The sequence below is a fragment of the Anomaloglossus baeobatrachus genome, chromosome 7 (assembly GCF_048569485.1).
Source record: "Anomaloglossus baeobatrachus isolate aAnoBae1 chromosome 7, aAnoBae1.hap1, whole genome shotgun sequence".
NCBI lineage: Eukaryota > Metazoa > Chordata > Amphibia > Anura > Aromobatidae > Anomaloglossus > Anomaloglossus baeobatrachus.
The window spans coordinates 226,794,903-226,820,043 of NC_134359.1; the positions used below are offsets into that span (position 1 = coordinate 226,794,903).

Here is a 25,141-nt window from a genome sequence, read left to right on the forward strand (position 1 = left end):
TATACTTGGAGGAGTATGGGGCTGAATAATACAATATGAAGGGCACCTTATACATGGACTATAGGGGGTGCATTATACAATACAAGGTCTATGGGGGGTGCATTAGAAAATATGGTGGACTATGCGGTGCATCCCAATATATGAAAGGTTATGTGGGACCCTTTATACTATATAAAAGGCTACGTGGGGGCCATTATTGTATTTGGAGAACTATATACGAGGGGGGACAAAGATACAAGAATGGGATGGTAAAGTTTTGTGCTGAGGGAAAAAGGCTCTTTCCCACAGCACCCAGCTTTCCCATGCTCTGCTACACATCCATCAGCGCCCAGCTTTCCCATGCTCTAATATTGGAAAGCTGGGTGCAGAAGAAAAGATGTATAGTAGAGCATGGGGAAGCTGGGTGCCGAGGACAAGCTGGATATCAGAACATAGAAAAGCTGGGTGCTGATACAAAGAGGGATTTCAGATCATGGGAAACCTGGGTGCTGAGGGAAAGCGCCAAGTGTCAGCGTCATTATCCCGTAACCCAACTGTCGGCGTCAGTATCCCGAACCCCGAGTGTTGGTGTGCATGGAGGGGAGGGGGGGGCGCCCAGGTCCAAACTTTGCACCGGGGCCCATCAAACTCCAGTTACGCCACAGGACACAGCCATGACATAACAGAGAAACAAAATAGCTGAGCACAGGAATTTTTTTTTTTTAAAACATCAAATTGTGGAAATTATTATTCCAAGATTGATTGATTAAAGTGAACTTTAAAATTACTGTAACTTCACACTTGGGAAAACCCCTTTAAGCCAAGCTCCTGTGCTGATCACACCGACCACAAGCTCCTGTGCCCACACGATCACCTATACATATGGAGTTTGTCCATTTGCAGAAACACATTTCCCTGAATAAAATGTACCAATATGTTCTATTTTGAAAAGGGGTTAAAGAGCCAATTTGTGGCTCTTCAGCTGTTGCAAAACAACAACTCCCAGCATGCCCAGACAACCAACAACTGTAGGGAATGCTGGGAGTTGTAGTTCTGTAAAGTCTGGAGAGTCTCAGATTGTAGACGACAGCTTTTAAAAGGTTATAGAATTTTTTTTCCATATATTCCCTATTAAATGAGTTACTTCAAGGTCTGTAACCATTATTTTTTATTCTCCTTAACTCTTCCAAGCAAATTTATGACCACATTAAAGTTCAGCACAAACAAAAAAAAAAACCTATATACCTATATACTTAAATGACATTTAGGGGGTTTATCACCAGCGGGCAGAGCTGTGCTCCACATGCTGCTGTTAGGGGTAGATATTGGCTGTCTGACAAATAGTGTTTGACGAGACCGATGCACGCTCAGCGCATAAGCTTGCATCAAAGAAGAGGATCCGATCCATGATGTAAATGTAGATTATATGGTGGCTAAGGAGGAGAAGAAAACTAAAAGAAACCTATACAATTTCTCCTAGGGGATTTACTCTGACATTTGGAGATGGGAAGGAATACTCCCCTCAATACACGACAATTAGTAACCAAGTTTTTGCTTTTCTCTGGATCATCCCAATAAGATTAAAGGTCAGATTCATCAACATGTTATCACCAGAATTTTGGCATAAACCACTTTGAACAGTCCTAACATTTTTGTAAAGCTTGAGATTACACAAAAAAGTTTTGTGACATGGCATTCTTTAGGCCCTGTGTGCACTAGAAAAAGGAATTTTCTTAAGAAAATTCCGGATGCTCAGTAAGATTCCCGCGCCTGCGGGAAAATACTGCACCGAAATCCACATCCAAATCCGCATGTGGTTTGTTGCGTTTTGCTGTGGATTTGGTGCAGAAATGCCGCAGCCAGCGTCGGACTGGCTACTGGAGGAATCTCAAGTAATGTCAGGCCTGGCCGCTGTTACCTGCACTGAACTCCAGAGCTCTCACCTGAGCTCCGGAGTGCAGCCTAGACTAAACTGCGAGCGCCGAGTGATTGATTTCCCGGCGATTGCCGTTTAGTTCAGGCTGGGCTGATCTCCGGAGCTCAGGTGAAAGCTCCGAAGTGCAGTCCGGCCTCTCTACAGCTGTCACCTGAGCTCCGGAGATCAGCCCGGCCTGAACTAAACTGCAATTGCCGGGGAATCAATCACTCGGAGCTTGCAGTTTAGTCTGGGCTGCACTCCGGAGCTCAGGTGACAGCTCTGAAGTTCAGTGCAGGTACCGCGGCCAGGACTGGTATTACTGGAGATTTCTCCAGTAGCCAGTCCTGCAGCTACCTGCAGAAAAGAAGTGACATGCAATTGTTTTTGCTGCGGGAATCCCACTGCAAAACATGCAGCTGTCAAAATCCGCCTAGTGCGCAAAGCATTTTTTTTTCCCATAGGATTTGCTGGTGAATCACTGCAGGGATGTTATGAACATTTTCTGCAGCGAAACATGCAGCAAATCCACGGCAAAAACCGGCAAGTGCGCACAAGGCCTAAAGCTCTTTTGCCCAGCTTTACCAAAATGTGTGGAGCTGGATCGGTTGGGGGCCATCTCACCACAGCCCGTCTAATTCATTATGAACTGTGGTGCTCCTTACGGCAGGAATCGCACGCCAGTCACTGCCCAGGGTAATATTTGTGACAGGGCACACGGCACTTTTGAGATGCGCCAGATTCATTAAGAAGTATGCACCCGTTAATGAACCACGCGCGTCTGATTTCAGCTCGGCTACTCAGCAAGACCGGCGTGAATAACCATATTGTAAAAACAAGGCCTTTTAAAAGGCTTAAGAAGCCAGAAAGACATTACAAGCTGGCAATACCTCCAAGTTGGAAAGAAAATCCTTTAATTTTTCCATTGAAGGAATATATAAAACGGGACTCATGACTCTTCGAATAAACTTCTCAATATATCCTGCTGTCAAAGGGCCTTTATACTCAATGGGTCCAAAACTGCAAGCAAAAATATGTAGCATTAATAGAGAAAAATAAAAAAAACCTACAAAACACTAAAAAAGGAAAGGAAAAAAATCCTTCAAGGATTGATATGAAGAATTTTGTTAAAAGATCAAATTATTGAGCAGAGGATCATAAATATACATTCATAACTTATTCTGTTATTCTCCATGGAGCCTCTGTCTTTGGAGGTCTTGTGCTTAATGTATTAGAGGAATACCCTCACATTCTGAGATGGACATGTGACCACAGTAGTATGGTCACTCCTGCAGTCAGGGATTGGTCAGAGTAGTCAAATGTCCATTGGGAAGCATTATCACTGGAGGATAGGATACAGAGACCGTCAAGGGACCAGAGAACGTGCAGCACAGGAGAGACAGGGCGAGTGTTACTCCGGCTGAGTTCACACGTTGGCAGTTTATGGTTAGAGTATGGACCGTGATTTCCTAGACCAGGCATGGGTCTCCTCACCAGCCTTAATTTATTATATACCAGGAGTGCACAAACTGCAGTCCGGGGGCCACGTGACCCCCAACCATCTGGTCATAGACATGCGCTTGTGTGTGGCTTCTTAAATGGTTTCCATATTAGAGAAACAAGGAGTGGTACATAGCCATGTCCTCCATAAATATCCAAGTGGATTCTCTTGAACCTTATTTGGCTCTCTAGAAAAGTGTCTACGAGTTCCAGGTGGTCATCTAGCCATTGTACTTCATGGCAGTGGTGTTTACAATGCAGATCTACAGGCGCTTATTGCCTACTGCTCTATGGAGTACTAACACGTAGAAAGGAAATCCCAATTAATCCTAAAAAGGACAGGTTCCACTTTTTGGACTCCTATCTATTAGGGCTCTTTCATATGTCTGTGTACAGACCAGAGTCTATGGACTGGCAGTGGTTCTCCTGACCAGAGCGCAACAGTTTCATACATTTCTATGACGCTCTCACGCTCGGATTAGCAGATCCCCGGACAGTCTGTTCCATTGTGGCTGTGCACAGACTGTCCACGGGTCTCCTGTGCCGAGTGTGACAACCTCAGAAATATATGAAGCGGTGACACTCTGGTCGGGAGAGCTGCGGCCAGTCTGTGCACAGACAGCCGAAAGAGCCCTTAGGCATTTACTCTTCCTATGCCAGAAAGGTCTCAGATTGTAGCAGCTCTTATTTTATTGCAGACCTTTATACCACTCTATGGTTTTGGTAAAAAAAGATTCTAGGGGCTGCACTAATATTTAGTATAATAAATATGACATCACAATATTTCGTACTAGTACTAATTTTTACCAGTTTATAGTTTGTCCAGATGAAAACTAGGAACCACCAGGTCTTGTGTCACATACTGTATGTAACCGTCACTTTAGTGTAAGGTTTCATCATCTGTATTCAGGAAAGTAACGTCTGTACTACAGCAGCAAGGTGGAAATACTAAAACGGTCAACCCAGTAAGAGGCAGAAAGCGCACTCAGGTGCTGAAACTAGCAGATGGCGGCTACACACCACAACCGGATTACACTGCTGGTATAAGCTATTGGGATGAAGCAGCGCAGAATGAGGAAGGCAGAATAATTTCCTACAAGAAGTATGTCACCCCTAAAACAGCTTGAGCACAGGGCCCCTATATTGTATAAATCTGTCCCGCTGTTGTGCAAAAAAAAAAACAAAAAAAACGAAACACTTTATTCCAATGTACTAATTAGGCTATGTGCACACGCGGCATTTTTTGCTGCATCTTTGGTAAGTTTTTGAGGTCACAAAGATGCATTTCCTTCTTCCAGTAAAGTCTAGGAGATTTCTATTTTGCTGTCCATTATGGGCATCTTTTGTTGGGTGCATCTTCAAAAATGCAGCCAAGATACAGCCAAGATGCAGCATGTCAATTATTTTCTGCATTTTTGTAGCGTTTTGGAGCCTTCCCAGTTAATAGATTTGACTTAACACATTGGGCAAAATGCGGTAAAAAAAAAGTGAGTTTTTTTATGCATTTTTGATGCACCCAAGATGCACTGGCAATAAGATGCCACGTGTGAACATAGCCTAAGGCTGAGTTCACACACTGCATCTTTCGCTGCGTTTTTGGTGCTGTTTTTGAGGTCACAAAGATGCACCAACATGCATGCATTTCCTTCTCCCAGCAGTCTATGAGATTTCTATTTTGCTGTCTACACTGGGCATCTGTTGTTGGCTGCATCTTGTCTGTGTTTTTGAAGATGCAGCATGTCAATTCTTTTTGCGTTTTTTACCGTGTTTTTGAGCCCTTCCAGTCAATAGATTTGACTTAAAAAAACGCAATGGGCAAAACGCGGTAAAAACGCATTGCGTTTTTGCCGCGGTGCATTTTGGTGCGTTTTTGATGCACTCAAAATGCACTGGGAAAAAAGATGTCGTGTGTGAACATAGCCTTAGGGTGCTTGGAGCTCTCTTGGAGTTACCAAGCAGTTTCTGCACACCCATCTACAGACCATAATTAGGATATAGTGCCTCCTTCTCTGGGTGACGGACAGTGCTGACATGTACTGACACCAGTGACGTCCTCGGAGCAGGTTGGTTCTAGAAGAAGGTGAGCATATAGGTATGTCTCTGATGTGGCTGGACACGAGTAGTGGAACGGCCACAGCAGAAGGGACAGCCCTGTGCACACACTCCAATCTAGGGACTTTAAGGTCACATCCTGTTTTCTTAATGTAGGAGTAAAACAGACAAATTGTAATCAGGTTTTCGCTAATGAGAGAAAAAAAAAAAACAACAAAAAAAACCAAAAAACTCCAGCCTGTGAAAACGGATCGCACACATGGCATCGAATTGCTGTCCGATAGTTTTCACTGACCCACAAGCTTGCATTACTGATTTTGATCCGACATCTCTGTGATTTTGCACGGACCACTTGGTCTGCAGAAAAAAAATCAAACAAAAATACAACCCCATAGACTATCATAGGAGCAAGGGGTTAAAGACAGCCTTCCATCAGTTTTCACCTGGCAAAAAGCTGGCAAGGATAAAACAGGGAGACCTGCCTAAACGTGTGTAAAGTTTCAGGTTTATCATTACTCTTACACTGCACTCACAAACCCGTGTGCCACGGAGCGCGATACACAGACCAGCCACAGGTTTCCCAACCAGAACACAGTCAAAGGCATGTCGGAGGAGGTGAAGATCAAGTCATGGGTCCTTGGCCGGTCCATACTCCGACCACAACACAGACGTGTGAATGCGGTGTTAGGGCATGTTCACAAGTTGGTTTCGCACAGCACTTTTATTTTTACATGTGGTTTTGTGAAAGCGCTATAAAAGAAACAAAACCGGTTTTGCTACAAATTGCAAAATCACAGAGAAAAAACCCCCCAAAAAACCGCGAACATTAAACATACTTTGAAAGTTAAAGGGGTTGGTTCCTTTTCAATTAAATTTTTAACTCGATTTCAGTTTACCCAAATAAAAAAAAAAAAAATAAAAAAATAAAAAGTGCTGTACTCACCTCCCTGGGTCAGCTGCCGGAATCTGACTGCCATGCTGTTGACATGGATGTAAACACCGTAGCCAATGCCAATTATGGAGCACAGCATTTCTGAATGTGACTTTCCATGCCAACGCCCCGCTAGAGCCGCTGAGTTCACTCGATTGGCTATAAAATGTCAGCACTGCAGCCAACCCCAGACACTTTCCGGCGGGTCCAGAGATGGTGAGTATCGCAAGCTTTATTTATTAATTTTTAAAAATAAACTACAGCCAGGGAAAAAAGTTAATTGAACAATCCCTGTAATCCCTTCACCACATAGTCTATTTCCATTTTTGCAGTAAAAAAATTGTTTAAAAGAACTGAGAGTCCTCAGTGGTTGATAACGTTTAATGGCTAACTGAAAAGATGGTAATAATAGCAAGCTTTACAGACTACTCAGGTCTCTTCATCAGGCATGGTATAACACAAAATCTGAAGAGTCACATATTTATACACAACAGGACATAGAATGGAGCAGTAAATAAGACAAGTTATGTGAAGCAGAATAATCAGTATGGCAAGGGGACAAACTGTTATGGCAGTAAATATTGCAGTAGTTCATAGATAAGCAGTGTGAAAGTTTTATTGTCCTCTGATTGGGGTCTGGTCCGTGCTGTGATGCCCCCAGATGGTCTGAGGAGCACATTTCTTAATTCACGTAAAAAGACATAAAATTTGTGTGACACATTCATTTCTCCTCTGAATGTGTCAAAGGTCATCATGAGTTTGTATTCCCAGAGTCTCCTGTCTCTCTGGGACTTTAAATTTTCTTTGCAATACCAGCAATTCCATGTCCATGATGTTGTGGTCTGGGTTAACGTTTGGCCACAGGTAGATCTACCCTTTTTTACTGAGACTGATGACGAGACCTGAGTAGTCTGGAAAGCTTGCTATTATTACCATCTTTTCAGTTAGCCATTAAAAGTTATAAACCGCTGAGGACTCAGTTCTTTTAAACAATTTTTTTGTATCGCCTTTTGGCTAACACGGTACAAAAGCTATATTTTATCTGTATCAATTTTGCGGTTTAATTTTTGTCCCCATTGCTGTATATTGTAGAAATCACAGTCTCCTATGAAGCCCGGCCACAGGCAGGTTTCAAAGGAGCGCAGCTTTGACAAGTACAGAGGTCTTCAACAGAGCCCCTGCTGTCATAACACTCTATAGGCGACCCGCGATCACGCACCGATGTGATCTTAAAATGGAGTGCCCCCATGACAGCGAGTGTTAAATCCCGCTGTCAGAGTTTGATAGCGGGTTTTAATAGGTTAATAATCACAGGTGGCGAGCCACATGTTCACACAGATCCTCATTAGAATTTATGGGCATCTTCACACCTCTGTGTTTTCACAAAGACTATGTGTCCATGTGAACCACACGCGTGTGTGTGTGATCCACACTGGACCATGTCTGGGGTTTTTTTTACCAGCAGCATGGAAGAAACACGTACCGCACATGGCTAACATCCGTGTGACGTCCATGTGCTGTAAATGTTTAACGCCACAAAATACAGGAGAAGCTTTGTGATTTCACTCTTTGTTTAACCATACCGGAAGAACACAGATGGTACATGGATGACACATACGTACAGAAGGATGGACAGAAAAGGACCGTGCAACACGGGTGTTTTTGTTTTTTGGGGTTTTGTTTTTTACTGAAAGTGTGAATAGGGGCTTAGAGGAAGATTCTGGCTGTACTGCACAGCAATTACCTACACCAAGTGAGCTCGCTCCATATACCTGCTTCTGACTTGTGTCGGTCGTACATGTATAGCGGATGTCATGAAAGGGTTAAAGTTTATTTCAGCACCCGCTACTTAAAGGGAACCTGTCACCACTTTTTTGGTCAATAAGCTGCGGCCACCACCACCGGGATCTTATATACAGCATTCTATCATGCTATATATAAGAGCCCAGGTCGGGGGGTATAACATAAAAAAACACTTTATAATACTTACCTAACGGTCGCGCGATGGGCCTAATGGGCGTCTCCGTTGTCTGGTTGCAAGCGCCACATCTTTTGTCCATCTTTGATCTTCTCTAGCCGCGGTGCAGGATGGGTCCGACGTCTTACACACTCGCCGGCATTCAGGTCCTGAGCAGGGCAGATCAGAGTATTGTAGTGCGCCTGTGCAGGACCGGCGAGTGTGTATGACATAGACGCATCATGCACCCAGGCTTCAGAAAGAGAACGAAGATGGCCAAAAGGGGAGGCGCCCGCACCGGAGAACGGACACACCCATAAGCAGAGGCGTATCTAGGGGGGGGCTGGCAGGGCATCTGCCCCGGGCGCAGTGTCGGGGGGGGGGGGGCGCTTGCGGGCCGACTGATGAAGCAGTCTGAGTCTCCCCAGCGGCCAGGGACAGCACAATTCAGCAAGGGCGGTGATGTATGCTGCAGCCCCCGGGCCGAGTTCCAGGGCCAGCAGCGCTCACGCCGGCAGGCCGCACTTCCCTGGCTGATGGCTCTTACATCCACACCTGCACGCAGCCTTCTCTGCGGCCTGCAGGCCCTAAGTTCATCTGTGAGCGGAGCTAGCACGCAGCGTGCACTGCGTCCAATAGAAAAGGTAGATGCTAGAATGTATGGGCTACTTCCATGTATGACTTCTCATGAAGCTGGTCACGCCCACTAACCTGGAAGGAGCCCGTACATTCTAGGCTCAACCCACAGATGAAGACACTGTCAGACAGGAGCCGAACCATCAACTTCACGCTGAGCTGTATGTCCTGTCCCCCCCACCCAGTGCTATATACCCCAGAACTGTATATTCACCCCACCCCAGTGCTATATACCCCAGAACTGTATATTCACCCCACCCCAGTGCTATAAACCCCCAGAACTGTATATTCATCCCACCCCAGTGATATATATCCCCAGAACTGTATATTCCCCCCACCCAGTGCTGTATACCCCCAGAACTGTATATTCACCCCACCCAGTGCTATATACCCCCAGAACTGTCTGTACACCCCACCCAGTGCTGTATACCCACAGAACTGTATATTCACCCCACCCCAGTGCTATATACCCCCAGAACTGTATATTCACCCCACCCCAGTGCTATATACCCCCAGAACTGTATATTCCCCCCACCCAGTGCTGTATATCCCCAGAACTGTATATTCACCCCACCCAGTGCTATATACCCCCAGAACTGTCTGTTCACCCCACCCCAGTGCTGTATACTGCCAGAACTGTCTATTAACTCCACCCAAGTGCTATATAACCCCAGAACTCCCTATTCACCCCACCCCAGTGCTATATACCCCCAGAACTGTCAGTTCACCCCACCCCAGTGCTATATACCCCCAGAACTGTCAGTTCACCCCACTCCAGTGCTGTATACCCTCAGAGCTGTTTGTCCCCCACTCCAGTGCTGTATACCCTCAGAGCTGTTTGTCCCCCACTCCAGTGCTGTATACCCTCAGAGCTGTTTGTCCCCCACTCCAGTGCTGTATACCCTCAGAGTTGTTTGTCCCCCACTGCAGTGTCAGTGCTGTATACCCCCCTGAGCTGTTTGTCCTCCACTCCAGTGCTGTATAACCCCAGAGCTGTATGTCCCCCCCCACTCCAGTGCAGTACACCACCCCAGAGCTGTATACCCCCACTCCAGTGCAGTATACCACCCTAAAGCTGTATACACCCCAGAGCTGTATGTCACCCACCACAGTGCTGTATACCACCCCCAGAGCTGTACGTCCCCCACCCTAGTGCTATATAACCCCCAGAGCTGTACATTCCCCACCCCAGTGCTGTATACCACCTCAGATCTGAATGCCTCCCTCTAAAGCTGTATGTCCCCAGCCTCTCCTGTGATATATATATACAGCAGTGTTAGTGTGCTCTGTGTGCGGCCAGGTCTGTTAGTCATGGCCACCAATCAGCGCAGCACAGCCACATGCCGAGAAGGAGCTGGACGGAGACAAGCGGGGGAGGTGAGTGAGGCTGCTGCCTGCTTCCCCATATTAATAATATCTGTAATGTGTCTGTGTGTGCATGTATCGCAAGATCGGGTCACATTCACATGACACTCGGCTCACGCAGGCAGTAGAGCCTGAGCAGAGGGTCATTAGCATGTCGCATCCGTTGCACTCGCATTGGATGCCATACGCTAATGTGACTCCAGCCTTTATTTGTGACACTGACATTCTCATCATTAGGCCTCAGTCTCACTTGCGCATTGCTTCCCATGCGAGAGTATCAGATGTGATATGCTAATGAACCTTGGCTCAGGTTCTGCTGCGAGCAGGAGCCGAGTGTCATGCCGCTTTGATCCAATCTTGAGATCAGATCACAGCTTCGGACAAGAGGAACGGAGGGACTAATTCTCCCCCTTCACCACGGCCTGTCTCTGTGTACATCGTACTGCACTCTGATGACATATCACATTGATAAAATCAAAGTTTTCTCTGCTGCAGATCTAGCAGTTATACAGAGCTCATGAATATGCTGGACTACCTGCAGCACACCAAGTAGTCCTGTAATGATAATCTACTGCTGATTAAACAGTGATTTTATCAAAACTACACTAAGCAGCACAGTAGATGACACCGCTAGAATCAGGATCTCTGCCCCTATATTATGCTGCTCTCCGATTAGGTGTTAAAGTCCTGGTGACAAATGCCCTGTAAGGATGTACTGGAAGTTGTAGATTCCTGCATACAAATGTCTATGTGTCTGACCTGACATTACAATTAATGTACCATTCTTGTGGTTTTGATGATGTATTTCTGTACTGAGGAGGGTTTTGATGCTTTGTTTCTGAACTGATGGGGTTATATGGATGTATTTTTGCACTGCTGGTGGTTCGGATGATGAATTTCTGTACTGCTGGTGGTTGTGATGCTGTGTTTCTGCATTGATGGGGGTTCTAATTATGTATTTATGTACCTCTGGTGGTTCTGGTGCTGTTACTAGTTCTGATCCTGTACACAAGTAACAATACATAAAATGCAAGATTGGACAACCCCTTTACTTAGAATTGGGCTACACTGCTTAACTGTATCAGTAAAGTATTGTCCAGGTTTGAGATAAAAGTTTCCAGTCTCTCTAGGTGACTGCAGGCTTCTGAATTCTCACAGTGCTTGCACACTTTTAAGATTCTCCGGTGCCAGTGACGAGAGTGGACGGTCATATGACCGCAAGTATGAGATTTTTATATTTCTGGACACATTCTGACTAGATGTGTCTGACCTTACTGAATTCATTTTTATTGAGCGAGGCCATACATGTCTAGTCGGCATATGACCACATGTATGTAAATCATATACTTGCAGTTTCGTGACCTCCCACTCACCGCCGACACCAGAAAATCCTGACAGTGTGCAATGTGAGAATTCAGAAGTGTACAGTCACATAGTGACTGCAGATTTTTATCTCAAACCTGGAAAAGCCCTTTACTTGTAAAATTAAACAGTGTAGCCCAATTCTAACAGCATGTAATATACTCCCTGTCAGGATTCAGCTCTGCTTCTGGTTCCAGCATTCACCACATGGCCACTCCACTCATATGGGATATTCATACTTGCATGAGACAATTAGCTTTTCTTCATAGGTTTCTCTTTGAACATTGAGAGAATTGTTAAGAGCAGCTCATCATCACGTGACTAAATATGCAAATCACATATAAATAATTGGTCACATGGGGGGGCGCCAAATTGAATTCTTGCCCCGGGTGCCAGAAAGCCTAGAAACACTTCTGCCCATAAGGCCCACCGAGCAACTGCATGTTAGAATACTGTATATAAAGAGCCCGATGTTGGTGGCCGCAGCTTATAGGCCAAAAAAGTGTTGACAGGTTCCCTTTAAGCAGTCCCTAACCCTGAAGTGCTCTTTGATTTCTGTAAACAGTGCTTCACAGCCCCCCCAATTTCAGTGATATGTAGGGTGTCCAAACAGGTGAAAGCTCCAATCAAACCACAAATTAAGAGCTGAGCGGAAACAGATGCCAAAAGTTGGGAAACAGTTGGTTATCTGCCACTAAAAGTAATAAATCTATGGATAAATGGAGACGTCCTATCATTACATAAGGCAATATCATTACACAGTGCTAATGTATAGCTCACTTACCTCCTATGATACAAGTTAATGACTGGGAAATAGAAAAAATTCCTTTGTTTCCTGCATTTGCCGTGATGCCACCAGCAGTTGACAGCCACAAAAAGTACCTAAAAGAGAAAATAGAAGAAAATGGGAAACTCAAAAGTAATGCTCCACACCCAGCTCTCAGGGTGACCACCTTCGAGAGACACTGGACAAAATATCAAGCCAAGGCTTTAGAATGTGAATGGTCTCAAACTTCTGGAGTTTCAGCACAATTTTATTTCTATTAGCGCAGTAGTTTCTCATTTTTAGGTTACCGACCATGTAACATTAATTAATTCCCTTTACAATTCAAACCGTATTAATACTGCCATAGTTACTTAGGTTGAAAAAAAGAGAATTTTATTTACTTACCGTAAATTCTTTTTCTTATAGTTCCGACATGGGAGACCCAAACCATGGGTGTATAGCTTCTGCCTCCGGAGGACACACAAAGTACTACACTCAAACGTGTAGCTCCTCCCTCCGGGCTATATACACCCCCTGGATGACAATCTAACCAGTTCAGTGCAAAAGCTGAAGGAGGACATCCACCCATAAGTAGAGATAGAGTAAAACTCGGAATAACCGGAACTCTGTCTACAACAGCCGGTGAAACACACGGAACAAAAAATTGCCAACAGGCAACAGGGAGGGTGCTGGGTCTCCCATGTCGGAACTATAAGAAAAAGAATTTACGGTAAGTAAACAAAATTCTCTTTTTCTTTATCGTTCCTTATGGGAGACCCAAACCATGGGACGTTCCAAAGCAGTCCATGGGTGGGAAATAAACCAAACTGAGAAGTAGGCAAAACCTAACTTCACAAATGGGCGACAGCCGCCTGAAGAATGCGTCTGCCCAAGCTCGCATCTGCCGAAGCATGAGCATGCACTTGGTAGTGCTTTGAAAAAGTGTGCAGACTGGACCACGTGGCAGCCTGACAAACCTGCTGAGCCGTAGCCTGGTGCCTGAAAGCCCAGGAGGCACCGACAGCTCTGGTCGAGTGCGCCTTAATCCCTGGCGGGGGAGGCACCTGAGAACACTGGTAGGCATCGGTGATAGCCGACCTGATCCAACGAGCTAGGGTCGGTTTAGAAGCAGCGAGACCCTTGCGCTGACCAGTGGTTAGCACAAAAAGTGAGGTGCACCGCCTAAAAACGGCGGTGCGTGACACATAGATTCGGAGCGCCCGCACCAAATCTAAGGAGTGCAACGCCTTCTCAAAGCGATGCACAGGGGCCGGACAAAGAGAAGGCAATGAAATGTCCTGGTTAAGGTGGAAAGGAGACACCACCTTAGGGAGAAAGTCCGGAGTCGGACGAAGAACCACCTTGTCTTGGTGAAACACCAAAAAGGGGGATTCCGAAGAGAGCGCAGCCAAATCAGAAACTCTCCTGAGAGAAGTTATGGCTACTAGAAAAACAACTTTCTGTGAAAGTCTAAACAAGGGAACCTCCCTGAGAGGCTCAAAGGGGGGTTTCTGTAAGGCCGTGAGGACCAGATTAAGGTCCCAGGGATCCAAGGGCCGCCGGTAAGGAGGAATGATGTGAGCTGCGCCCTGCATGAAGGTGCGCACCTGGGCCAGTCGGGCGATACGCCGCTGGAACAATACCGACAGAGCCGACACCTGTCCCTTGAGGGAATTGAGGGACAGTCCTAGCTGTAGACCGGACTGTAGAAAAGACAGGATGGTCGGCAAGGAGAACGGCCAAGGAGCATGGTCGGAAGAGCGACACCAGGACAGGAAAATCCTCCAAGTCCTGTGGTAAATCTTGGCCGAGGAAGACTTCCGAGCCTGAGTCATGGTGGAGATGACCTCAGAGGGAATGCCTGAAGCCGTCAGGATCCAGGACTCAAGAGCCACGCCGTCAATCTGAGAGCCGCAGAATTCTGGCGGAAGAACGGACCTTGAGAGAGAAGGTCTGGGCGGTCCGGGAGATGCCACGGCACCTCTACGGACAGACGGAGCAGGTCTGGGTACCAAGCTCGCCTGGGCCAGTTCGGAGCAATGAGTATGACTCGACGGCCCTCCATTCTGATCTTGCGCAGAACCCTGGGCAAGAGCGCTAGAGGGGGAAACACATAGGCCAGACGGAACTGAGACCAATCTTGAACCAGTGCGTCTGCTGCGAAGGCTTGAGGATCGTGGGAGCGAGCCACGTAAACCGGAACCTTGTTGTTGTGCCGGGATGCCATTAGATCCACTTCCGGAGTGCCCCACTTGCGGCAGATTGATCTGAACACTGACGGATGCAGGGCCCACTCGCCGCTGTCCACGGTTTGACGGCTGAGGTAATCGGCCTCCCAGTTTTCCACGCCTGGGATGTGGACTGCGGATATGGTGGACTTGGAGTCCTCCGTCCACTGGAGGATTCGTTGAACCTCCAACATCGCCAGAGGGCTGTGAGTCCCGCCCTGGTGATTGATGTAGGCAACCGCTGTCGTGTTGTCCGACTGAACTCGAATGTGTCTGCCCGCCAACAGGTGGTGAAAGGCTAGGAGAGCTAGAAACACAGCTCTGATCTCCAGCACATTGATCGAGAGGGCTGATTCGGACGGAGTCCAAGTGCCCTGTGCTCGGTGATGGAGAAATACTGCTCCCCAACCGGAGAGGCTGGCATCCGTGGTGAGGATCACCCAGGACGGAGTCAGGAAGGAGCGTCCCTGTGACAGAGAGAGGGGCCGAAGCCACCACTGAAGGGAGCTCCTGGTCTGTGACGACAGAGCCACCAGCCTGTGCAAGGAAGAGATCCGCTTGTCCCAACAGCGGAGAATGTCCAGCTGCAGGGGACGCAGATGGAACTGGGCAAAGGGAACCGCTTCCATTGACGCCACCATCTGACCCAGCACCTGCATGAGGTGTCTGATGTAATGACGGCGGTGCCTCAGCAGAGAGCGCACCGCCAGACGAAGGGACTGCTGTTTGAATAAGGGCAACTTGACAAGTGCCGGCAGAGTCTCGAATTGCATCCCTAGGTACAAAAGCACCTGGGTCGGGGTCAGAGTGGACTTGGGCAGGTTGACAAGCCACCCGAACTGAACTAGCGTGGCGAGAGTGAGAGAGACACTCCGCTGGCAGTCTGCACTGGATGAGGCCTTGACTAGAAGGTCGTCCAGGTAAGGAATCACTGCCAACCCCTGGAGGTGCAGGACCGCAACCACTGCTGCCATGACCTTGGTGAATACTCGAGGGGCCGTGGCTAAGCCGAAGGGGAGAGCCACGAATTGGAAATGTTCCTCCCCGATTGCAAAGCGTAGCCAACGCTGGTGTGAAACCGCAATAGGCACATGCAGATAGGCATCTCTGATGTCGATGGATGCCAGAAACTCTCCTTGGGTCATTGAGGCAATGACCGATCTCAGAGATTCCATGCGGAAGTGCCGCACCTGAACATGCTTGTTGAGAAGCTTGAGATCCAGGATGGGCCGGAAGGAACCGTCCTTTTTGGGGACTAGAAAGAGGTTTGAGTAGAAACCGCTGAACCGTTCCCGGGCGGGAACCGGAACAATTACACCGTTGGCCTGCAGGGATGCCACGGCCTGAGAGAAGGCGGCGGCTTTGGAGCAGGGGGGGGTGGACAGAAAAAATCTGCTTGGCGGGCTGGAAGAAAATTCTATCCTGTAGCCGTGTGAGATGATATCCCGCACCCACTGATCGGAGACGTGTTGAAACCACACGTCGCCAAAGTGGGAGAGCCTGCCACCGACCAAGGACGTTGCTGGCGCAGCCAGATAGTCAAGAGGAGGCTGCCTTAGTCTTTTGAGGACGCGGCTTTGCGCGCCAGTTGGATTTACGATCCTTGGCTGCGGTAGAGGACGAGGTCGAGGGCTTAGAGGATGACCAGTTAGAGGAACGAAAGGAACGAAACCTCGATTGGTTCCTGCCCTGGACAGGTTTCTTGGCTTTAGTTTGTGGCAAGGAAGTACTCTTCCCGCCAGTAGCTTCCTTAATTATGTCATCCAGCTGTTCCCCAAACAGCCGGGACCCAGCAAAAGGGAGACTCGCAAGGTACTTCTTAGAGGAAGCGTCTGCTTTCCACTCTCGAAGCCACAAGATCCTGCGGATCGCGAGGGAGTTAGCGGAGGCCACCGCCGTGCGGTGAGAAGCCTCCAGGATGGCAGACATGGCGTAGGATGCAAAAGCCGAAGCTTGAGAAGTTAAGGCATCCGTCTCAGGAATAGAGTCCCTGGTGAGGGAATGTATCTCCGCCAGAGAGGCAGAGACTGCCTTAAGAGCCCACACTGCCGCAAAAGACGGGGAGAACGAGGCTCCTGCCGCCTCATATACAGACTTGGCCAGAAGGTCAACCTGGCGGTCAGTGGGATCCTTAAGAGAAGTGCCATCAGCCACAGCTACGACTGTGCGGGCTGAGATTCTGGACACCGGAGGGTCTACCTTTGGGGACTGGGCCCAGTCCTTAACCACCTCTGGTGGAAAGGGAAAACGGTCATCTGAACTATGCTTCGGAAAACGTTTGTCAGGACAGGCCCTGGGCTTAGTAACAGTGATGTGAAAGCTGGAGTGGTTAAAAAACATACTCCTAGCTCTCTTAGGTGAGGTAAACTGGTGTATCTCTACCAGAGAAGGTTGTTCCTCTGACTCTTGTGGGTTGAGGTTCAGTACGGAGTTAATGGACGCAATCAAGTCACTAACATCCGCATCACCCTCAGACAAGTCAATGGGGTACATAGAGGAAGCGTCTGAGCCCACAGTAAACGAATCCTCCTCGCCCTGCACTTCGGCACGTGAATCAGAGCCGTGGGAAGAGGAAGGAGAAGGGTCCCTGCGTCTCCGTTTAGGGGGACGGGGTCCTAGGACATGCTCTGAGAGCTCTGCAGAGCTCGGAGCAGCAGAGGCACCCTGAGAAGGGGGCTGATGCATGGTCAGCAGTGTCCGGGACAGCTGCCCCATGGAGTCGGCAAAAGACTGGGAAATAGCTTGTGAAAAGGAAGCTACCCAAGCCGGGGGTTCAGCCACCGGGGCCGGAGCAGCCGGAGGGACCCCTGAGGAGGCTCCAGGCTGAGACACAACCATATTAGCACAGGCATCACAATGTGGGTATGTGCTTGGCTCTGGCAGAATGAGCTTACAAGCAGTGCATATAGCGTACATGTTTGCAGCCTTACTTCGGGTGACAGACATGCTGCTGAGGTGGAAGCTCTGCCAGTAGTAATACACTCCTATAGAATGCCCTGAGAGTGTAATAAAAGCCCACAACCAGAGGTTGTGGCTTACCAGCCCGCTCTCTGTGTGCCCTCCGGATTCCACAGCTCAAAGCCCCAGTGAAGCGTCAGCCTTCCTAAACAGCAGCAGCTGCAGCATCCAGCGCCGTCCAGAGCAAGAACGCTGAGAAAATGGCGCTGGAAGGAGGAGGGGGGGGCGGACATTAGCCCCAGAGCGGGAAAACGGAGGGCCAGGGAGAGATACAGAGGAGGAAACATCTCCCCAGAGAGGAGTGTCCTCCCCTCTGCTGGCCGAGCGGTGGGCGGCGCCACGCTATGCATCCTGTATGCATGACATGCAGAGGAGCCGAAACCGAAACTAGGCCCAAACTGAAGCCGGGGCCTAGATTTTAAAATGCGGCCGACGAGCAGGCACCTTCGGCGCGGTTCTCAGGGGAAACCCCCAGAACCGGCCAGAATTTACAGTAACGATAAAACACATACTGTCCCCCTAATAAAAGTACCCGGGACCCCTGAGAAACGTCTCAATACTTAGCTTTGAGACGCAGGGCCAGTCCCTGAGGGGGGGTGAACGCTCCTTCCAGCAGAAACCAGACAGGGCTGTGGATGGAGGCCGGTCTCCTGCAAGCAGAGAGGACCGTGACGGCTCCCACTTCAACCCAGAGCCTCTCAGAGGATGTGAAGGAGCGCGGCATGTGAAGGCTCCAGCCTTATGAAGTCAACCTTAACAGCACCGCCGACAAAGTGGGGTGTGAAGGGACATGCCGGTAGTCCAGACTGGACCCGCTTTTCTTCCAAATCTTTAAAATTAAAATAAAAAAATATCAGAGAATGCAAGTGTGTGTGACCTCCTGAAACACAAAGCATTGAACTGGTTAGATTGTCATCCAGGGGGTGTATATAGCCCGGAGGGAGGAGCTACACGTTTGAGTGTAGTACTTTGTGTGTCCTCCGGAGGCAGAAGCTATACACCCATGGTTTGGGTCTCCCATAAGGAACGATAAAGAAAAGACCTAGGTCCATCTAGCTCACCCTTCCTCCACCAGTTCTACATTTAGTCACTAAGTCATTTATAACCAACAATGTTGTGTGTACTGAGGAAATTATCCAGCCCTGATATAAAAGCGGTTATAGTTTCAGCCATTATTACCTCTTGTGGTCGGCATTCCACAGTCTGACTGCTCTAACTGTAAAGAACCCTTTCCTATTTAGCTGCTGGAATCGCTTCTTCCACTCGCAGTGTACGCCCCCTGGTCCTTAGTATGGTCTTTGGAAGGAATTAGTCATTATGACATTTTCCATTTCAAAAAGGTAATTACTCATCAGTAGTATTTTTCTTAATCTGTAATACAGAGACATTGCCTTTACCTGATCTGCAAGGTTATTAGCCACGTGCTCGATCTCCTTCCTTGCAGCGATGGATTGTGCACACCAGGGCGCATACAGGAAAAACAAGGTTATCTCAGAGTCCCGACGCAAGTGCTCTGCATAGTCAAGCTGGCCAAGGAAGAGGTCCACCACTGGTGACTGGGTGGGGAAGAATTGCATTGGCGGCTTTGCTGGCATGATGACATCTTTAGCACGGCTGGAAACATAAGTGAAGAGTGAGACACACAAGATAACATCAGTGCAAGAAAGCCAGCTATTCGAGAGAGCAACGTCACCAGCGTAACATCCAACATGTATCCAGATTGGTGACAAACGCTTTTAGAGACATTGAATATAGGTTGACACTGGGGTCACACAGGGCACTCTGCAAACCTCCAAGGAGATTCTGCTTCCTAAATGTGGCAGTGACTTTCCTCTGCATCCTTACAAATTCATTACTAATAACTTGCTTACTGTTGCTGCAAAACCGTTCAACCATTAAAAGGGGTTGTCCAGGTTTGGGAGCAAAGTCTACATGACTGCAGACTCCTAAATCACACACACCCCATCTTCATTCCCTGGTATAGAAGGTGCAAGCAATCACATGCCAACTAGACGTGTTAGAATTCTCTCAATTCACTTACAGTGCCTTGCAAAAGTATTCGCCCTCCTTGAATTTTTCAACCTTTTCCCACATTTCAGGCTTCAACATAAAGATAAAAATTTTAAATTTTATGGTAAAGAATCAACAACAAGTGGGACACAATTGTGAAGGTAAACGAAATTTGTTGCTTATTTTAAATTTTTGTAAAAAATAAAAGACTGAATATTGGGGTGTGCAATATTTTTCGTCCCCTTTAAGTTAATACTTTGTAGCGCCACCTTTTGCTGCGATTACAGCTGCAAGTCTCTTGGGGTATGTGTCTATCAGTTTTGCACATCGAGAGACTGAAATTCTTGCCCATTCTTCCTTTGCAAACAGCTGGAGCTGAGTGAGGTTGGATGGAGAGTGTTTGTGAACAGCAGATTTCAGCTCTTTCCACAGATTCTCGATTGGGTTCAGGTCTGGACTGTGACTTGGCCATTCTAACACCTGGATACGTTTATTTGTGAACCATTCCATTGTAGATTTTGCTTTCTGTTTTGAGATCATTGTCTTGTTGGAAGACAAATCGCCGTCTCAGTCTCAGGTCTTTTGCAGATTCCAAAAGGTTTTGATCAAGAATGGTCCTGTATTTGGCTCCATCCATCTTCCCATCAATTTTAACCATCTTCCCTGTCCCTGCTGAAGAAAAGCAGGCCCAAACCATGATGCTGCCACCACCATGTTTGACAGTGGGGATGGTGTGTACAGGGTGATGAGCTGTGTTGCTTTTACACCAAACAGTTTGGCATTGTGCCCAAAAAGTTCAATTTTGGTTTCATCTGACCAGAGCACCTTCTTCCACATGTTTGGTGTCTCCCAGGTGGCTTGTGGCAAACTTTAAATGACACTTTTTATGGATATCTTTGAGAAATGGATTTCTCCTTGCCACTGTTCCATAAAGTTAAGATTTGTGCAGTGTACGACTGATTGTTGTCCTATGGACAGAGTCTCCCACCTCAGCTGTAGATCTCTGCAGTTCATCCAGAGTGATCATGGGTCTCTTGGCTGCATCTCTGATCAGTCTTCTTATTTGAGATGAAAGTTTGGATGGATGGCCGGGTCTTGGTAGATTTGCAGTGGTATGATACTCCTTCCATTTCAATATGATAGCTTGCACAGTGCTTCTTGGGATGTTTAAAGTTTTGGAAATCTTTTTGTAACCAAATCCAGCTTTAATCTTCTCCACAACAGTATCACGCACCTGCCTGTTGTGTTCCTTGGTCTTCATGATGCTCTCTGCGCTTTACACAGAACACAGACTATCACAGAGCAGGTACATTTATACGGAGACTTGATTACACACAGGTGGATTATATTTATCATCATCAGTCATTTAGGACAACATTGGATCATTCAGAGATCCTCAATGAACTTCTGGAGTGAGTTTGCTGAACTGACAGTAAAGGGGTCGAATAATATTGCACACCACAATTTTCAGTTTTTTATTTTCTACAAAAGTTTAAAATAAGTAATAAATTTCGTTCACCTTCACAATTGTGTCCCACTTGTTGTTGATTCTTCACCATAACATTAAATTTATGTATTTATGTTTGAAGCCTGAAATGTGGGAAAAGGTTGAAAATTCAAGGGAGCCGATACTTTCGCAAGGCACTGTATATTGTCAAAAATCAAACTAGTCTGTATGTGACCACTCACTCGCACCGGCACCGCACAGAAAAGCTGCAAATTTTTCTCTCAAACCTGGACAACCTCTTTAAAACATAGGCAAGCCATTGGCAATCAATTTCGAATGATGCACATTTAGGAAGGGAAATGCCATAAGACACACCTTGTATGTAAGCTACACGCTGCCAAGATCTGAGTGATCCCAATCTCCCTATAGAAAAGCTCACTGCACACATCAGCTGCTGCGTAACCTCTTTCTTGAGAGGAAGGGATAGGCAAGTTATCAATCGAATCTTTTTGACCAAATTCAGACTTGGGGTGGGAGTTAGACAGCCCCCTAAATATATATATTGGGTTGTGTAAGATATTTAGCAGCATTACTTAGTGATAAAAGGCAAGAAGGAGGAAAGTTCAAGGTGAGCGAGATAAAAGGAGAATGTCTCCTAGTCTGTGTACTTGTGTTTGCGGAAACAGAAATCACCAGGAGGAGGTTCAGCACATACATCCTGGTGTTAGGTGACATGAATCACATTACTGCTGCATCACAATGAAGACGAGTAGTCACAAATTACACCGCCACGTTCATGCCACAGGACATTCCCGCTCTTTAGAGTTCGGCCACACGTGTACTCCTCCTCATCCTGTGCCGTGTGGCCCACTCATCCATGTCAGTGCCCGTACACCGTCTGGAGAGAGCGGCTGCTCGTTATCGGGGCAGACACGTTTCGCAGATTGTGCCGTATATGAATGATCGCCAAACAGAAGTCCTAGGAGCCCACATATGGCTTCCAGACTAAAGCCCCAACAAGCCGGCACCATGTTCGAGGTCATGGAGGGCGAAAGATTACCTGCTTTTAGGTGCCAAGCAAGATTAATCAAAATGCCAAGCCAGTCTGTTTGATGGGACCAGGACAGATCTGACGAGGAGGAGAGGACCTGGAGTCTCTCCCAATCTACATACATAATTACCAGTTGCGGATGTAACCGTATCCCACAATGCACTGCAGCACTGTCAGTTGTGCAGCTGCAGTTCGCGCCAACATCATAGCCATGGTAACCAGGGACAACAGTGCAGGCGGAACCCAAATTACCAGAGCCCATATAGTGTAAACACACAGCACACAGGGGAGACACCACATAGTGAACACAACTCGAGAAACACAACACCAGATACCAATATACAGCACACAACAAGGAAGAGACAGTGCACAGGGCTGAAAGAGGTCAAATGACGCCACACATACAACACACAAATGCAGAGGGATGACATACAACAGATATGTTGGAAAGCACAAACAGTGACACATCTCCACTGCTACTGTCAGCACCACTAAGCATACACAGATGTTCATTTCACCGCACTCCCGATGCTAAAGAATCGGGCCTATTTCTAGTATCAGATATTAAAGATATCGGCTGTCTGAAACCGGCACAGTCTCCTCTCCCCATTGACTGAACTAGGGGTGTATGTGTATTAAAGAGCTGGGTGCCCACTATTATACGTGTATGGGGCGCCTTAGAAGAACTTCTTATTTCAATGGTTATCAGCTTATCTATTGTGGGGATAAAGGACTGGGCATGCTGAAATCCAACAGGTCTGATCTTTCTTTCCCCAGACATCGGGTGAAGAGTTTCAATAAATTGGGCAGAGCACTATAGCAGCTGAAGCAATATGTACATGTTAGGGATTTTTAAACATTAAATTTCCAATATTGTTGATTGATAAGGTCCTAAAAATCCCTATGGCATCAGCTCTCAAGTAATTCATATTTTTGGGGTCAGTTTATTTAAGTCTTACAAATACGCAGTCCTATATGAGTACATACTGCCCGTGAGCGTCCAGCGGGGAGCGGGGGATGGTGGATCCCGCATTATCAGTATACGGGGATTGGCCTGCGCGCACACTGCCATTCTTACATTGCGATTTTAATATCCAGCCCAGAAACAGAAAAAACTAAAGACTGATTGATTTCTACAGGCAGAACAAAAGCTCCAGTCTCCGGCAGTTCAGCTCCACTTCATTCATTTTTTTTTTTTTTTACTTTTTAAAGGGGATAGGACAGAAATGTTCCCGACTGATAAAGAGGTGTGCCCCTTAATAAATCAGGAGCGCCTAGAGTAGCGTCTGCCAACATGCACCCCCAGAAATCTTACTCCAGATGTAGAACCCACCAGCACATCACAGATTAGAAGAGCTGTGGTATCGTGCCCCTGCCTCAGCCCACATCGGCGAAACTGGCATGGAAACGACAAACGTTGTTAAACTTCTGTACAACTCCTAGCGGAGCAGAAATTTTGCAACTTTTCAAAGCTTTCAGTCTCCTCTCTTTACATAGTGAGTGGTGACTGTAACCTGGCACTGACTGACAGCCGGCTCTATACTGATGTAATGCGGAGCGGCTGTCAGTCACTGCCGCGGTCGGTTACAGTGAGCACGCACTATGTATAGAGCTGCGACTGAAACAATACCGGCCGCGCCTCTATGACTGAAAGCTTGAAGCTGCAGGGAGAAGTAAACATCATTTGCGCCTTACAGCTGGCCCCCAGAGAGCCGGCCACAGGGCATCCTTCCAGCTGCTGCTCATGGTGCCGCCTCTGACTGAAAGCTGCCGGCTCTTGGAGGATATAAAGGTTACTCTCAGTGCTGCGGTCAAGCAGCTGTAGATCACTAGATCATGAAGATTAACCCCATATCTGCAGGTTAACAGTGTCCGGGGATGTGACAGGTCCACTTGACTTCTAAAGGACCAGATTTCTAAGGACCAGATGTCCTGACTCCTGATATAGAATTAATACAACAGAATCCAAAAAGGGTGCACTTAGTTTTTCTCATGACTGTAAGCCCTCCCCGAGTTGGGAGGGTCACCTCACACCCCCAGAAGAGAAACTGACGGGGAAACCAGAGGGCGAGCTCCAATGGGGGTGGTGATAATGTCTGCAAAGCGCTGTGGAGTATGGTGGTGCTATACAAGAATAATAATAAATACATCATAAAGGTGAGGAGACGGAATGCACAATATGGCATATGGCTGCTGTATACGGGGAGATGAGAGGAGAAGGGTACATGTGCTGCACATGGCAGTAGACTGTGTGCAACTGTACACACATATGTTATATAGACATTATACAGTTACCTGCAGGTGAACCTGAGCGCCACGACCAGGGCGCAGCTCAGCGCTATGGCCCCACACAGCAGCTCCGGCCTCCGGCCCATCAGACACAGCAGCCGCTTAACGTGCAGCCAGGCCGGCCTCTGCATTCCGCTTATAGAGCAGGGGGGCGGCCCGAGCCCGCGGGGGGCAGGACGCGGCTTCTCCTCATCACACCCCGGGGCCGCCACCAGCGCGAACCGGGCGCCGCCACGTCTGACACACTGGACTTCCGCGGCTCGGCCGAAACATGGGCGGGGAGCGTGTACAAAGAGCGGCCGCGTATAGGGAAGCGGAGGCACCGTCACACGGCTCCCTCCCCGCCTGCAGGCGTGCACCAGCTGCAGCACACCGTCACCCGGCAACGCTCGCTCAGCCGCACACGTCACCCTGTGCCGGGATCTGTGTCACCCTGTGCCGGGATCTGTGTCACCCTGTGCCGGGATCTGTGTCACCCTGTGCCGGGATCTGTGTCACCCTGTGCCGGGATCTGTGAGCTTGATCTGTGTCACCCTGTGCCGGGATCTGTGTCACCCTGTGCCGGGATCTGTGAGCTTGATCTGTGTCACCCTGTGCCGGGATCTGTGTCACCCTGTGCCGGGATCTGTGAGCTTGTTCTGTGTCACCCTGTGCCGGGATCTGTGAGCCTGTTCTGTGTCACCCTGTGCCGGGAT

General features: G+C 47.8%; 1 protein-coding gene across 1 annotated transcript in view; it reads right to left on the reverse strand.

The window, feature by feature from the left end:
- TXNDC11 (thioredoxin domain containing 11) overlaps positions 1–24,788 on the reverse strand; it is a 64,145-nt gene extending 39,357 nt beyond the window's left edge. The window contains exons 1-4 of the mRNA XM_075317929.1: positions 24,453–24,788; positions 19,047–19,263; positions 12,482–12,579; positions 2,785–2,914 (exon numbers count right to left, since the gene is read on the reverse strand). Of these exons, the coding sequence (XP_075174044.1) occupies positions 2,785–2,914; positions 12,482–12,579; positions 19,047–19,263; positions 24,453–24,577 (570 nt within the window). The 5' untranslated portion in view covers positions 24,578–24,788. The remainder of the gene's footprint in view (positions 1–2,784; positions 2,915–12,481; positions 12,580–19,046; positions 19,264–24,452) is intronic.
- Positions 24,789–25,141: the final 353 nt, after the last annotated feature.